The sequence below is a fragment of the Lasioglossum baleicum genome, chromosome 16 (assembly GCF_051020765.1).
Source record: "Lasioglossum baleicum chromosome 16, iyLasBale1, whole genome shotgun sequence".
In the NCBI taxonomy this organism is placed as follows: domain Eukaryota; kingdom Metazoa; phylum Arthropoda; class Insecta; order Hymenoptera; family Halictidae; genus Lasioglossum; species Lasioglossum baleicum.
In genome coordinates this window covers 6,063,685-6,075,692 of record NC_134944.1, presented here as the reverse complement: position 1 = coordinate 6,075,692, position 12,008 = coordinate 6,063,685, and the positions used below count along the sequence as shown (strand labels likewise).

The 12,008-nt window shown below is 46.1% G+C and overlaps 1 protein-coding gene across 5 annotated transcripts in view; it reads right to left on the bottom strand.

The window, feature by feature from the left end:
* The window catches only part of Dac (dachshund family transcription factor), a 250,242-nt gene that overhangs the window by 174,852 nt on the left and 63,382 nt on the right, over window positions 1-12,008 (bottom strand). For 3 of the 5 annotated variants that reach the window (XM_076441029.1, XM_076441027.1, XM_076441028.1), the window contains exon 2: window positions 5,077-5,196. The exons of the other annotated variants lie outside the window; for them this stretch is intronic. In XM_076441029.1, the coding sequence (XP_076297144.1) occupies window positions 5,077-5,196 (120 nt within the window). The remainder of the gene's footprint in view (window positions 1-5,076; window positions 5,197-12,008) is intronic. 5 annotated transcript variants of the gene reach the window in all.

Sequence of the window (12,008 nt, the reverse complement as noted above, 5' to 3'; positions counted from 1 at the left end):
GAGTCGGCAGAGAGTTTGTGCGTGTGGGGGTGGGTGGTTTGGTCGAGCGAAATGGGGGGTGAGTGAGGCGCAGGAAGGGAGTCGCTTTATCTTAATGCCGAAATCAAATCGGCTCTTGCATGGAATTAGAGATGGCATTACGAGCTATCAGCGCATATGCACCCTGTGCGTCGGTGCAACCCCATGGCCCCGTACTCTGTTCCACGAATCTACGCCACCGTGGCACAATGCCGGCCCGAAGGGCGAGAACAATGCACGTCCGGGGGTAACACGAGAACCAAGCGTACACAGAACGATATTACCGAACCACCCTCTTTCCTGCCAAGAGTCTCGCGGAATGCCAGATCATTCTGCCCTCCATTTCCGATCCGCAAAAATACTGCACCCCCGTACGAATGCATACGTCCTTGACCATTCTTCAGGAAGGAAAAATTCAACAATAGATCTGCGAACATTTATGTGTCATTCTTTGAACCACTGAGCATTTTTAGTAACGGGGCCCTCGATTATAATATTGCAGAACTTGGGGTAGCAATTTTTGTACACAATTCTTCAGGATACAAAACTTAATTACAGGTAAATATGCTGTGAAGCCGCTCAAACGCGGATGAATAACTCAATCACAGTTTTGATGAATTTTTCCACAAATATATAAACGAAATACGAACGTTTACACTTATGGGATGATCGAATACTTTCCTCTGTTCCTAGGTTAGGCGACCTCTCTCCTCAAAATGCATGGCAGCGTAGCATAAACACGGAACACAGCACCGCACTCAAAAACCAAGAGCAGCCGCCTCATAAAAAGTAGCTGATGCTCGAAAGTCAGAGGTAGGTTCGAGAAAGCTCGTAAAAATCCGAGGAATGCTGGGACAAGTGCGACCCAGTGGCGTTCTGATGGGGTGTTTGAAGGGGTTGAAGTGCCTCGAATAAACGTGGGAACTCGGAATTCAGTCTAACAGACTGAGAATGAAGCTAGCCTAATAAACAGGGAAGTTGTTTGCCTCGAATCGAGCGATCCGCGAGAATGAGAGAGGTTGTCGTCCAACCAGCTATCAGCAAACAGCTTTTATTGCTGGCAGCGTCTTATCTGTTTGTTCCATGGCTGAGAATAAAGGCGGAAACCATCGAGGAACAAGCGATCGATGGTGTTCCTCGAGGAGATAGAAAAAAGATTTTCGATTTCTATTCCTTCGAATTTTCTGATCACTTTAAATCGTTAGATTGGCGATTTTATGCATTCGCAGCAGAAATAGGCGTTTACAATTTTACACAGCGGCATTTAAAGTAACTTGCCACTTAATAAAATCATTGAAGAGAGAAATAAATTCCTATTCAATTCCTACGTGTTACAATTTTTATTTATTTCTTTCAAAAATGTAGAAAATGCAATGCATGGGAATTTGAACGAATGTGTCATTACGTGACATCAGATGACGAAGAGAAATTGTTGGAAAGACTGTACAGGACTCGGGAGACTCCTCTGTCGGCTAGGACCCGGTCCATTCTCTTCATCCCTCTCTCTCTCTTCATCCCCTTCCGCTCTCTCGATTCTCTCTTGCAGTTTTTCAGCGGAGCGCTGTTCGCTTCCTTATAAACTAATTTCGTGGCCCGGCTCCCTGCTGTCTGCGCTCGGCGTACAGCGACGAACAATTGAATTCTCTCTTTCCATTTACCTATCCGTTTGTATCAACATTTACATTTATATTTGAATAATGGGGAAAATAAAGAGGCCCGGCGTCGTTTTCGCGTCCGACGATCCCCGGGCTCCTCTCGCTATTACATTTTTAAGCGTTCGTTTTCGAGCCCGCGGCGAAGTCGCGCAACCCCCGTGGATTCACCCTCCCACCCCACTGAATCCACGCGGGTGGAGGAGAGAAAAAAAAGACTATAACGCGGTAAAACGATCTCTCGCGACACTCGGGGAATTCCGTGTGCGTGACGCTCTCTCGACTGCGCGTATTAACATTTAGATAAAGCTTATGTTAATATTATTTCCCTCGCGCCACCTGCTCCACCCCTTGAACACCCGTCTCCCTCTTACCTTTATTACTGTTCTCTGTGTGCTGCTATCTCGAACTCGAAGTATAAAAGGATTCTTACATCGGGTCTCGAGCGAGCGATTTTGCCTAACGACGTTGTTCGAACCAGTGGAACCGTGTTCGGGAGGGAAAAGTTAGCCGAGATACTGTTTTATGGCGATGCTGGGGCTTTTGAACGTTCTGGATCTGCGATTACGCGACCGGGAATTTAAATAGCGCTCGAAATCCTTCGATCGATTCTGTAAACACTTATGGACTGACTGGTTTTGATAAATTGTCTGACGTTAAAGAGATGTGTTGGTATTAACCCTCTTGCGAGTTCTACGCCTGTGACCGAGTCATTTCTGATCCACACGGACTCGTGCACAAGATAAACGTCAGAAATACAAAGATACAAACGGTCACAATTACATTTTTTCGTAATTAAATTGTCACAATTAAATTAAATATAAAATATAATTAATGTCACGATTAAAGTAAAATTAAATGGTCAATATTGAATGAGCTGCAATTTTAAAAACAAATAATAGCTAATAATTATATCAAAAAACTAAAGAAATTAGAGTTGTGACGATTTTCTACATCAGAGATACACCTCTGGCGAGTATTTCCATGCAATAAAAAGTAAACTGAAAAATTTTGACGGCTCGGGACCGAGTTCGCCGTATTTCGGAAGAGAGTACCTATGCGCCGTGAATGACTGGGTAAAGATTGTCGTTTTATTGTGTTTGGTAGAGCCGCATTCGCCATAAACGCGTGAAATCGGCAGTCGCCTAACCATAAGCTTCGATAATCGAACCCCGTTGCCGGATATTCCGCTCTGTGCACTGTTCCGCCCTCTCATCTCGTTCGCCGGCGAGACTCGGAGAGGAGTGCAGGTAGAAAAGAGAGAAAAAGGAGGGAGAGAGAGAGAGAGAAGCTGTGTCGCGAAGGCGTGTACCCGCGACCGACCCGCTCTCCGAGATAGCCGGGTCGCTTGTGCTCGTGGGTCGTCCTTTATGGCCGAGGCGTGTCACCGGCCCTCGCGGCGGCATTACGCGCGAACGTTAACCGATGATTTAGCGGGCTCGTGCAAAACCGCGATCCGAACATCGTCGCCCCGAGAACAACATGGGCACTCGCCTAAACGCGGAAAATTGACAAGATGGTACGTGTAAGTACGCTCGGGACGAATATGGTATGGCCTGGACGCGTTAACCTAACTGCATGGGGAGCACAGTTGTGGTAATGGCAGTTCTGCTTTACTAAAAGTCGAAGTACATAGAAGTCAAAGTAGCTAACAGTTAAAGTACCTATAGGAGTCAAAGTACCTACACACAATTTAGGATACGTAGACATCAAAATATCTGGAATTTAGGGGACCTAAAATTTAAGGTATCCAGAAATTAAAATACCTGGAGATCAAAGTACCTGGACATGAAAATACCTAGACTTTAGGGTACCTAAAAGTCAAAATACCTAGAATTTAAGGGACCTAAAATTTAAGGTACCTAGAATTTAAAGGACCTAAAATTTAAGGTACCTAGAATTTAGCGGACCTAAAATTTAGGGGATCTATAATTTAAGGTACCTAGGATATAGGGGATCTAAAATTTAGGGTAGCTAGAATGTAGGGGACCTAAAATTTAAGGTATCTAGAACGTAGGGGACCTAAAATTTAAGATACCCAGAAATCAAAATACCTAATATGTAGGGGACATAAAGTTTAAGATACCTAGAAATCAAAGTTCCTAGATTTCAAACTACCTAAAAGTCAAAGAACCTAGAAACCAAAATACTTAGAAGTCAAAGTATTGTACCTAAAGTCAAAGCAGCCAGTGAGCACCGACGACGACGCGCGTGCATCCCTAAATGAAAGCGGACATCGCTGCCTATTACGCAACGATTTCAGCAAATTTATTAAGGGGTGGTATTCTCCAGGGGTGCGAGGCATCGATCGTCTCCGGAAACCTAATCGGGAGAGCGCCGTTTTCTCCGTATCAATCCAATTGCTGTAGTACACATCGTACAGACACAGAAAGGGGCTTCCTGCTCGCCTAACAGTGGTACTTGCCTAACTCGTACCCAGCGTGTGGGGAGAGAGAGGAAGCAGGAAGAGAAACGGACGCGTGCTAGGCTGGCAGAGGCGGCCACGAGGTAGGGTCGCGGTTTACGAGGTAGCATATTTCTGGTAGCGTTCTGTTGTCCGGGGCCACCCACCGCGATCAGAGCAGTCAAAATAGAAGCCGAAATCATAACGGGCGATTGTCCGGGGCCTCGGGTCGAGTTATGAAGCAGTAAACCCCGGTGTTTCCGTCTCGCTTATTGTATCGACATGCTCTATCTCTTTCGCGAGGTCCCTTCTGCGACAACAGTCGAGTCCCGTCTTATGGAATAATTTAGATGATTGGATACCGGGGGACTAGCTTTACGTGGGACACTAGGCGACGTCTGCCAAATGGATTTCCCCGTGAAAAATAAAACAGCGAGCTTACCCCTACCGTCCACCAAGTGGAACTCGTAATTCCTCAATCTTTTTGATATCAGCGCTTTCCTGTACAGGAGATCTAGGCTCTAATAGGATCTAGCAGGCTTCTAAGACACTATGTCACGTTTAGGAAGATGCTAGAATTTTGTTTTTAATAACAGTCCCTAGGAAACAATAGAACTAATGTTACAATTAAATATTTCTTTGGAATTATAATGGCAGATGTTTCATCAGTTAGACACATTAATTACTTATAGTGGTACCTTTTTAATTTACGAAATACTCAAAAATCGAAGTGAAACAATAATGCTGAGAATACGGTGAACAGATACTAACTAGTGCAAGCTGGGATAAAAGTGAGTGAGACCGGCCGAGGAACAAAGGAGCGCGGCGGCGTCGGGCTCGAAAAATTTGGGGCCCGTTCTGTTATCCTTGGAACGGAAACTCGGAGTAAAGGAAGAGGGAGGGTCGGAATATTTTTCGGAAGGGGTACTTTGTATCGGAGTTGCATAAAATCGGCGGTGGGGCCGGTCTCCGACGCGAGACAGAGCGGGGAACGTTGCTCACCGAATAATTGGAAACCGCTGTCCGTGCAGTCGCGTGACTGACAAACGTTTCGTCTGCGGCTCGTGTTCTCGAAACGCCGCGTCCGTGTCGATACGAGGCCGAATCCAATCCGATACATACCTAAAACAGAGAAAAAGAACCGGTTAGCTGGCGCGGACACGCTTATGATACCGTGCACGCTGTTATGCTTTCGGGCGCGAGCTGCGTCCCAGAGGAATCATACTCGAGGGTAAAATAATTCTAGGACCTCTATCAGCTCCAGGACCTCTAGGAGCTCTAACGATAAGTCTCCTATCAGTTCTGGGACCTGTAGGAGCTCTAACAATAAGTCTCCTATCAGCTCTGGGACCTCTAGGAGCTCTAACAACAAGTCTCCTATCAGTTCTAGGACCTGTAGGAGCTCTAGACCTCTATCAGCTCCAGGACCTCTAGGAGCTCTAACAATAAGTCTCCTATCAGTTCTAGGACCTGTAGGACCTCTAGACCCCTATCAGCTCCAGGACCTCTGCGAGCTCTAGACCCCTATCAGCTTTAGATCATCTAGGAGCTTCAGAACCTCTAGGAGCTATAAGGACTATTTCAGTTTTAAGACATGTAGGAGCTCCAGGACCTCTAGAAGCTCTAGACCCCTATCAGTGGTAGGACCTCTATAACACGGATCTCCAGGACCTCTAGTACCGGATCTCCTCTACCACCGCAGGAAAAATAATTCCTCTAGGAGCTCCAGAACAGGAATCCTTCTACTCCCACAGGGAAAATAATTCCTCCAGAACGCAAAAAGCAATTATTTAAAAAGTGAGAACAGTATGATGACGATGAGAGCCTCAGAAGAGTGGACTCGTTTGCGGTATCGTTATCAACACAGAGACCTGGGCAGAGACCCCGGTTGCGAGCGTGCACGAGACAAAAGGGACGCGTCCGAGTGAGAAAGGGAGAGAGAGGAGAGGAGAGGTAGAAGAAAGGGCGTTGATTTGTGGAACAGGTTCTTCTAATTCCAACTCTTGCTCCTCCGGCCGAGAGACGACCGATGGTAGCGTTCCCGGTTCGATCGATAAATCAGGATAGCATTAGGCGCCACATCGTATTGGATCCTGCGATCTCTTTCTCTCTCGCTAGGACTCGGTGCAGAGTGTCTGTGTGTGTGTGTGTGTATAAACGTCCTGCGAGTCCCGGGGATTTATACGGGCAATATCGAGCCGGGATTAGCACGATCGGACGGACTCGAGTCATGCTCGAGGTCGATACCACGTGGCTATTAGTGTCAAAATAAAAATGTGGCCGCAATATATGGCGAGAACCGTAAGCCCTCTCTTATTGCCCAGCCGGAGATGATAGAGAGACTTGCTCTCTACGTGGCGCTACACGAAAGAAACCTGGAAAAGGCCGGACCCTGAAGAATCCTCCGGGTCGATTAACCCGCTCGCAACACCGGGTCGCGTGCTCCCTACCCTCCCCCTTCATCTTCATTTTTCTTTACTTATTTACTTACCCTTCAATGGGGTTAATAGACTGTAATACGCTTCATCGAGTTTTATGAAAGGTGGAGTTGCAATTGTTTGAGAGACAGAGGTCCTGGTTTAAAGAAGTCACCGAGGATTGAATAAATTATTTAGTTAACCCTCGGACTCCTTATTCCGATATAAGGCGACGGATCGGGACCTGTTTTCGCCGTATTTCGGACGAGGGTATGTCTCGTTTTGAATACTCCGAAGAAATTCTTCCGTCACGTGAATTTCCGCGTAGCTAGAGGTCAACGATCAGCGCCGGGACGTTCCGCGAGGGGCGAATTAGGCTAGAAAAATGGAGCGCGTGGTCGACGCGGGGGCGTCAAGGAGAAATCCAGCCGGGCGTCGAGCCACCCCATCGTTTCCCTCCTAAATAAAGTGAGCGTGGATCACGGGATGGGGTGGCGTCGGGCTGCTGGTCGTGCCGAGAGAACCCCGAGCGACAATAAAACGCCCTCCCGTCTCGTCGAGCTGTCGGACAGGCCGCGAGAACCAGCGCCATAAAACTTAGAAACAATTGTCTTTTATCGTTTTGTTGTTATTTAATTTTCTCCCGGATTGGGCAGCGAGGGCCAATCGACGGAGACCAACGCCGACACCTCCGGCCCGAGCTCCTAAATAATTTACGAGCCTTACCCCCTACTCCATCTCCACCCCCGCACCCTTGTACACCCCCTTTTGGCTCGTTGCTCACCCTGGACGCGTCTCCCACGTGTCGGACAAGTCCGAGGGAAACTCATCTTACGCGTATCCGGCGTTTCGGCTCGGCACGGATCATGAACCAACAAGTAAAATCGATCCTGGAACCCTGAACCACCCCTACACATCATCCCCTTGGACGTCGCTAGTTTCTAGCTTGGAAGGTGTCTCTTGGAATCGTTGATGGTGACCATGGTGAACTTGTACATTTAATCACCGCGTTTTGGAAATGAAAATTCAAGAAAATAATTGAAATTGTGACTCTCAAGGCCAAAAATCTACCAGCTTGCCATTCGGGAATTTCTCTCTCTTTCTCAGAGATTTTTCAAACTGTTATCATTCGGACAGGTTTGCCCGAATGATAACAGTTAGGGCGCAGTAGTGAAGATTTTCTGGAGACGTAGATGTGTATGGAACGGGACCCGAGCAAAACAAATCGTTTGAAGCGTTGTCTGCCCGTTTAGAATAATGTCCGCGCGCTTGCGGTACCGGCTCTATTTTTATATCCGTTCGTGCAGGAAGTTGGCCCCGTAGTATGGGGGAGAGCCGTGTACACGAGGCCCCCAATGAAAATAATTATTAGCGTTAAGTGGACGTCGTTAACCGAGAGGAGACGGTTAGGTCCGTCGGTGACAGACGTTCCAGCGGTTGGTCGAGCTCGAATCACGCGGGCAACCGGCTTCGATGCGTGAATCTGTTCGCTGCTCCAGCAGAGGATGCGGATCCATTGGCTGGACAACTAGATTTCATTGCGTAATGCTATCTACTCTGTCCTCGTTCGACTTGCTCGTCCCGAGGACAATGCTTGGCCCGATACATCGCTCTTCCGTCGGATATTCACGTCTCCTTTCAATTCTTCCACCGCGACATCCAGAAACGACATACGAGACCGCCCCGTGATGTCGCAGACAGGTGCGAGTGTGTGTGATCATTATACCGAGGATGTATGCATGTATCGGTGGCGTAGGGTGTCGTTTCAAACAGTAAATATATTACTATAATTAAATATCATCACATTTCTCACAACTTCATAGAATTTTTACTTTGATTGTGGATCTCCATTTCCCATTCTCATAGTTCATTTTCTAAAAATTAAAAGGAACGTTCCTTTGACTAAACTCCTCAACCAAAATGTTCCGTTTTAACAATTAAATAATAATAAATTCGCACATGTCAACACAGGCTAGCGATGATTCACCACCAAGGGATGGCGTGTATTAAATAATTGTGTAACTGAAGATCTACTTTCCTATGCAGACGAGGTGTCCAGTCAATTGATGGGATTATCTGGTTTGTTTGCATTCGTACTCATTTGATTTGTGCAATTGAATTTCCTGCGCCAACAACGATGTATGCAGACGCGAACAGATGATGAATTGGGAGAGGTCTCCAACAGGAATGTTCAAAAATAATTATGCACGAGCTCACAAGAATATTATTTAATGCTAAGTATGCAGCGAGAATATCAAAGAAGTAGAATACAATAATAGAATATTGTGACCTTGCATGACCTTGAAGATCATCGCACACGCTATGATATAAAAAAATACATATCATTCATAAAAAGATGCAGATAAAAAAGATTACATTGCTTGCAAAGACAGTAGAATTTTTTCCTCCTGTCAAACTGTGACTGATAATAATGCGAACACCCCGTATACAATGATGAAAATATTGAAGCCGAGGCGAGGCCTTGCTCGAGCATTTTAATTGCAGGGAAAATAGTTGGATGACGGGTTGATCGAACTCAGCCCGACTCGAGCCCCTCGCTCCCGGCGCAGCCATAATAAATAAATTCCGTGGGGTGGCGAACGAACGAACGAACATTATGTAGAACATATAAATAAACGGTTTATGTCCGGGGTCTGGACGATCCCTTCCTCTCCCCGATTCTCTCTTCGCTCGCCTAGCTATATTTGAGTTATGAATCGTAAAAGCTAGATCGGCAATCGAGCCGGACTCTCTTCCTCTCTCTCTCTCTCTCTCTCTCTTCCTATCCTCTCGCAATCTCTCTCACTCTCGTTCTCTGTTCCGAGGGAAGGTTAAAAGCCACGGTGTTAACTCGCTCTCTGGAGGATAGTATTGACACTGTGCTCCGGCAGCCACTCGTACGATATACCACTCGGCCGAGCAGGGGACCGCTGTCAATCGCGAACTTCTCCAGAATCGCCGCTTCCTACGAAACCCCCCCCCCCCCCGAAGAACCCTCCTTGTTCTTCATCTCTTTTTTCCGTCTCCCTCCATTTTTCCATCTTTCTATCCTCTATTTTTCTTCCCCCTCTGTTCTTGTTTTCTCCTTTTTCTGTGTTCTACTATTCACGTTATTACCACAGTCTCCTTAAAAATTTTTAAGACTAAACCATCGGTCAAAATGGCCCCAGATTTTTTAGTTTACGATCATTGAAATGATAAAAATGATTTCTTAGGAAATAATTGTATAGATAATATCTGTAGCAGAGAACGTACTACAATAGAAGCCGTACAAAGTCTAAATAAAATCATCTTGTAATTTTTTAAGGGACCATGTACCACTTATTTTTATTTATTATTTACATGTACCTTACTTTTAGTGTTAACTTGAATAATTTCATTGTATATGATCCTTTTCATTTTAGTGATATGAAATTGATATAATACCTCGTGCAATTAAATGTTTAAATAATGTGAATAACACAGCAATTTTTAGAGGTGAACCTTGAAATCTGAGGACCCCAATGTCGCCCTAATTTCAGAAGACTGAAACCCAGTGGAGGAGAGAGGAAGAGCATCGAAGATATCGGAAGATGTCCGCGATTTTTAGTTTGCATTAGCGCAAAGTTCGGCGCTATCGAGAGGGCGTTGGAACACGCTTTGTCTCGCGCCCGGTTTCTCGGCGGAGCATTTGTTCCGTCGGATTATCAGCGAGGCATTAAAAGGCTCGTAACTTTGTCCCCCTTTTCGGGACCATGCGCGCAACCCCCAATTAATCGAAGCCGATGCGCCGTGAGTAGACGATACGGTGTGACGAGGGGATGTTGGGGGGGGGGAGAGAGAGGCTCGATCGTCCTCCTCGCGATATGGCTATCGCGGTCGCGAGGGAACCGGGGCCTTTATCGTCTCCAGTGAAGGAAGGAGGAAACCGTTGCACCTGTCCCACCTACCTGCGACACACAACACAACAACCCAGGCCTCTCGCTCGTACCCGAACGCGATGGCACAAATCTCGTCCGGAAACGCGCGGCTCGGTTGACACCTGCGCCTTGAGAACGAAGCGGAGTGGAAGCGGAGTGGAAGCGGAGCAGCCACGCGGACCTCTATTTGAACGGAAACACAGCCCGGGATATCGCGCCGCGTTTCTCCCACCATTGTGAGGCCGCTTTGTAGTCTGGCACACACCTACAAGAACGATCGCTAAGGAGTCGCACGCACACACCGAGCTCTTTTCCTCGTCTCTTTTTCTGTCTTCCTCTTCACACCCGTACGCTTCTTCCCGACTCTGTTTCCCTGTCTCTCTCGCGAGGATTTTTCTACCTTCTTTCTCGCTCCGCTCGTTATTTATTATTCGCCGCGATGGCTATGCAAACGAGCTGCGAGACGCGAGCTGCACCCGCTTACTTGCTACCTCTACCGGAAAAGCCAACGTGCTTAAAAATGCAGCCGAATGCGATCGAACGAGATTCCAACGTTCTCACGAGCCGCCCGTGCCAATTTAGGGTTTATATTATTTTTATTATGCCGGGGATGCGACGCAGATGCGAGTCCTCCGGCTGGGACACCGCGTGCGTGTTGGAGGAGATTGTTTCAATTTTGTTGGACGCGAGATGGACAAGTGGAGCGAGGAAATCTCGGTTTTGGGAGACGTAGTTTTGGGGAAATTTTGTTTTGGGTGGACCTTGCGAGATTATTGATTTTTGGGAGGTTTGCGCGAGTGATGTCAGAGTTTATTTCTGCCCCATAATTTGATAAATAGTGTGATAAATACAGAAGGTCTCAAAATTTAATTTCAAGTGCTCATATAGAAAAATTATAAATTTTTTGGAAGGTTTATAGGAGGTGTACCAAAATTTATTTTTGCCCCATAATTTCATAAATAGTACAATAATAACAGAAGGTCTCAAAATTTAATCTCAAGTGCTCATGTAGAAAAATTATTAATTTTTTCCAAGATTAATAAGAGATGTGTCGAAATTTATTTTTGCCCCATAATTTCATAAATAATACAATAATAACAGAAGATCTCAAAATTTAATTTTGAGTGCTCATATAGAAAGATTTATTAATTTTTTGAAAGGTTAGTAGTTAATAGATGTGTCGAAATTTATTTTTGCCCCATAATTTCATAAACAGTAAATCAACCAACATTTTGTTTTAAGAGGTTTTAATTTCAGTGCCAGCGTTCAGTGGCCCGGAAAGATTCGAAGATCGTGAAATGGGGGGGTTGAAAACCGAGACTCCAGACCTGGAATTATCAGGAAATGGAGATCTATCTGGAAATCACGAAGTCGTGTCCCACAGGCTTGTTTTCTATTTGAGTACGAGTACTCTCTCGAGTATCTGCTTTTCGTCCTCGAAAGGCAAAGGGGAACGAGGTCTGGTGTGTCTATCCGAAAAGGCAGGCGCCACTTGAGATCCGAGACAAGCTACGGTGGCTGTCACTTGGTCGAAAACGATGCAGGCCCTTCGCGATAGCGGCCTCCTTTTGGTAGTTTCCCAGCCAGTCCTTGGAAAATATTCTCATAATCGTCCCGG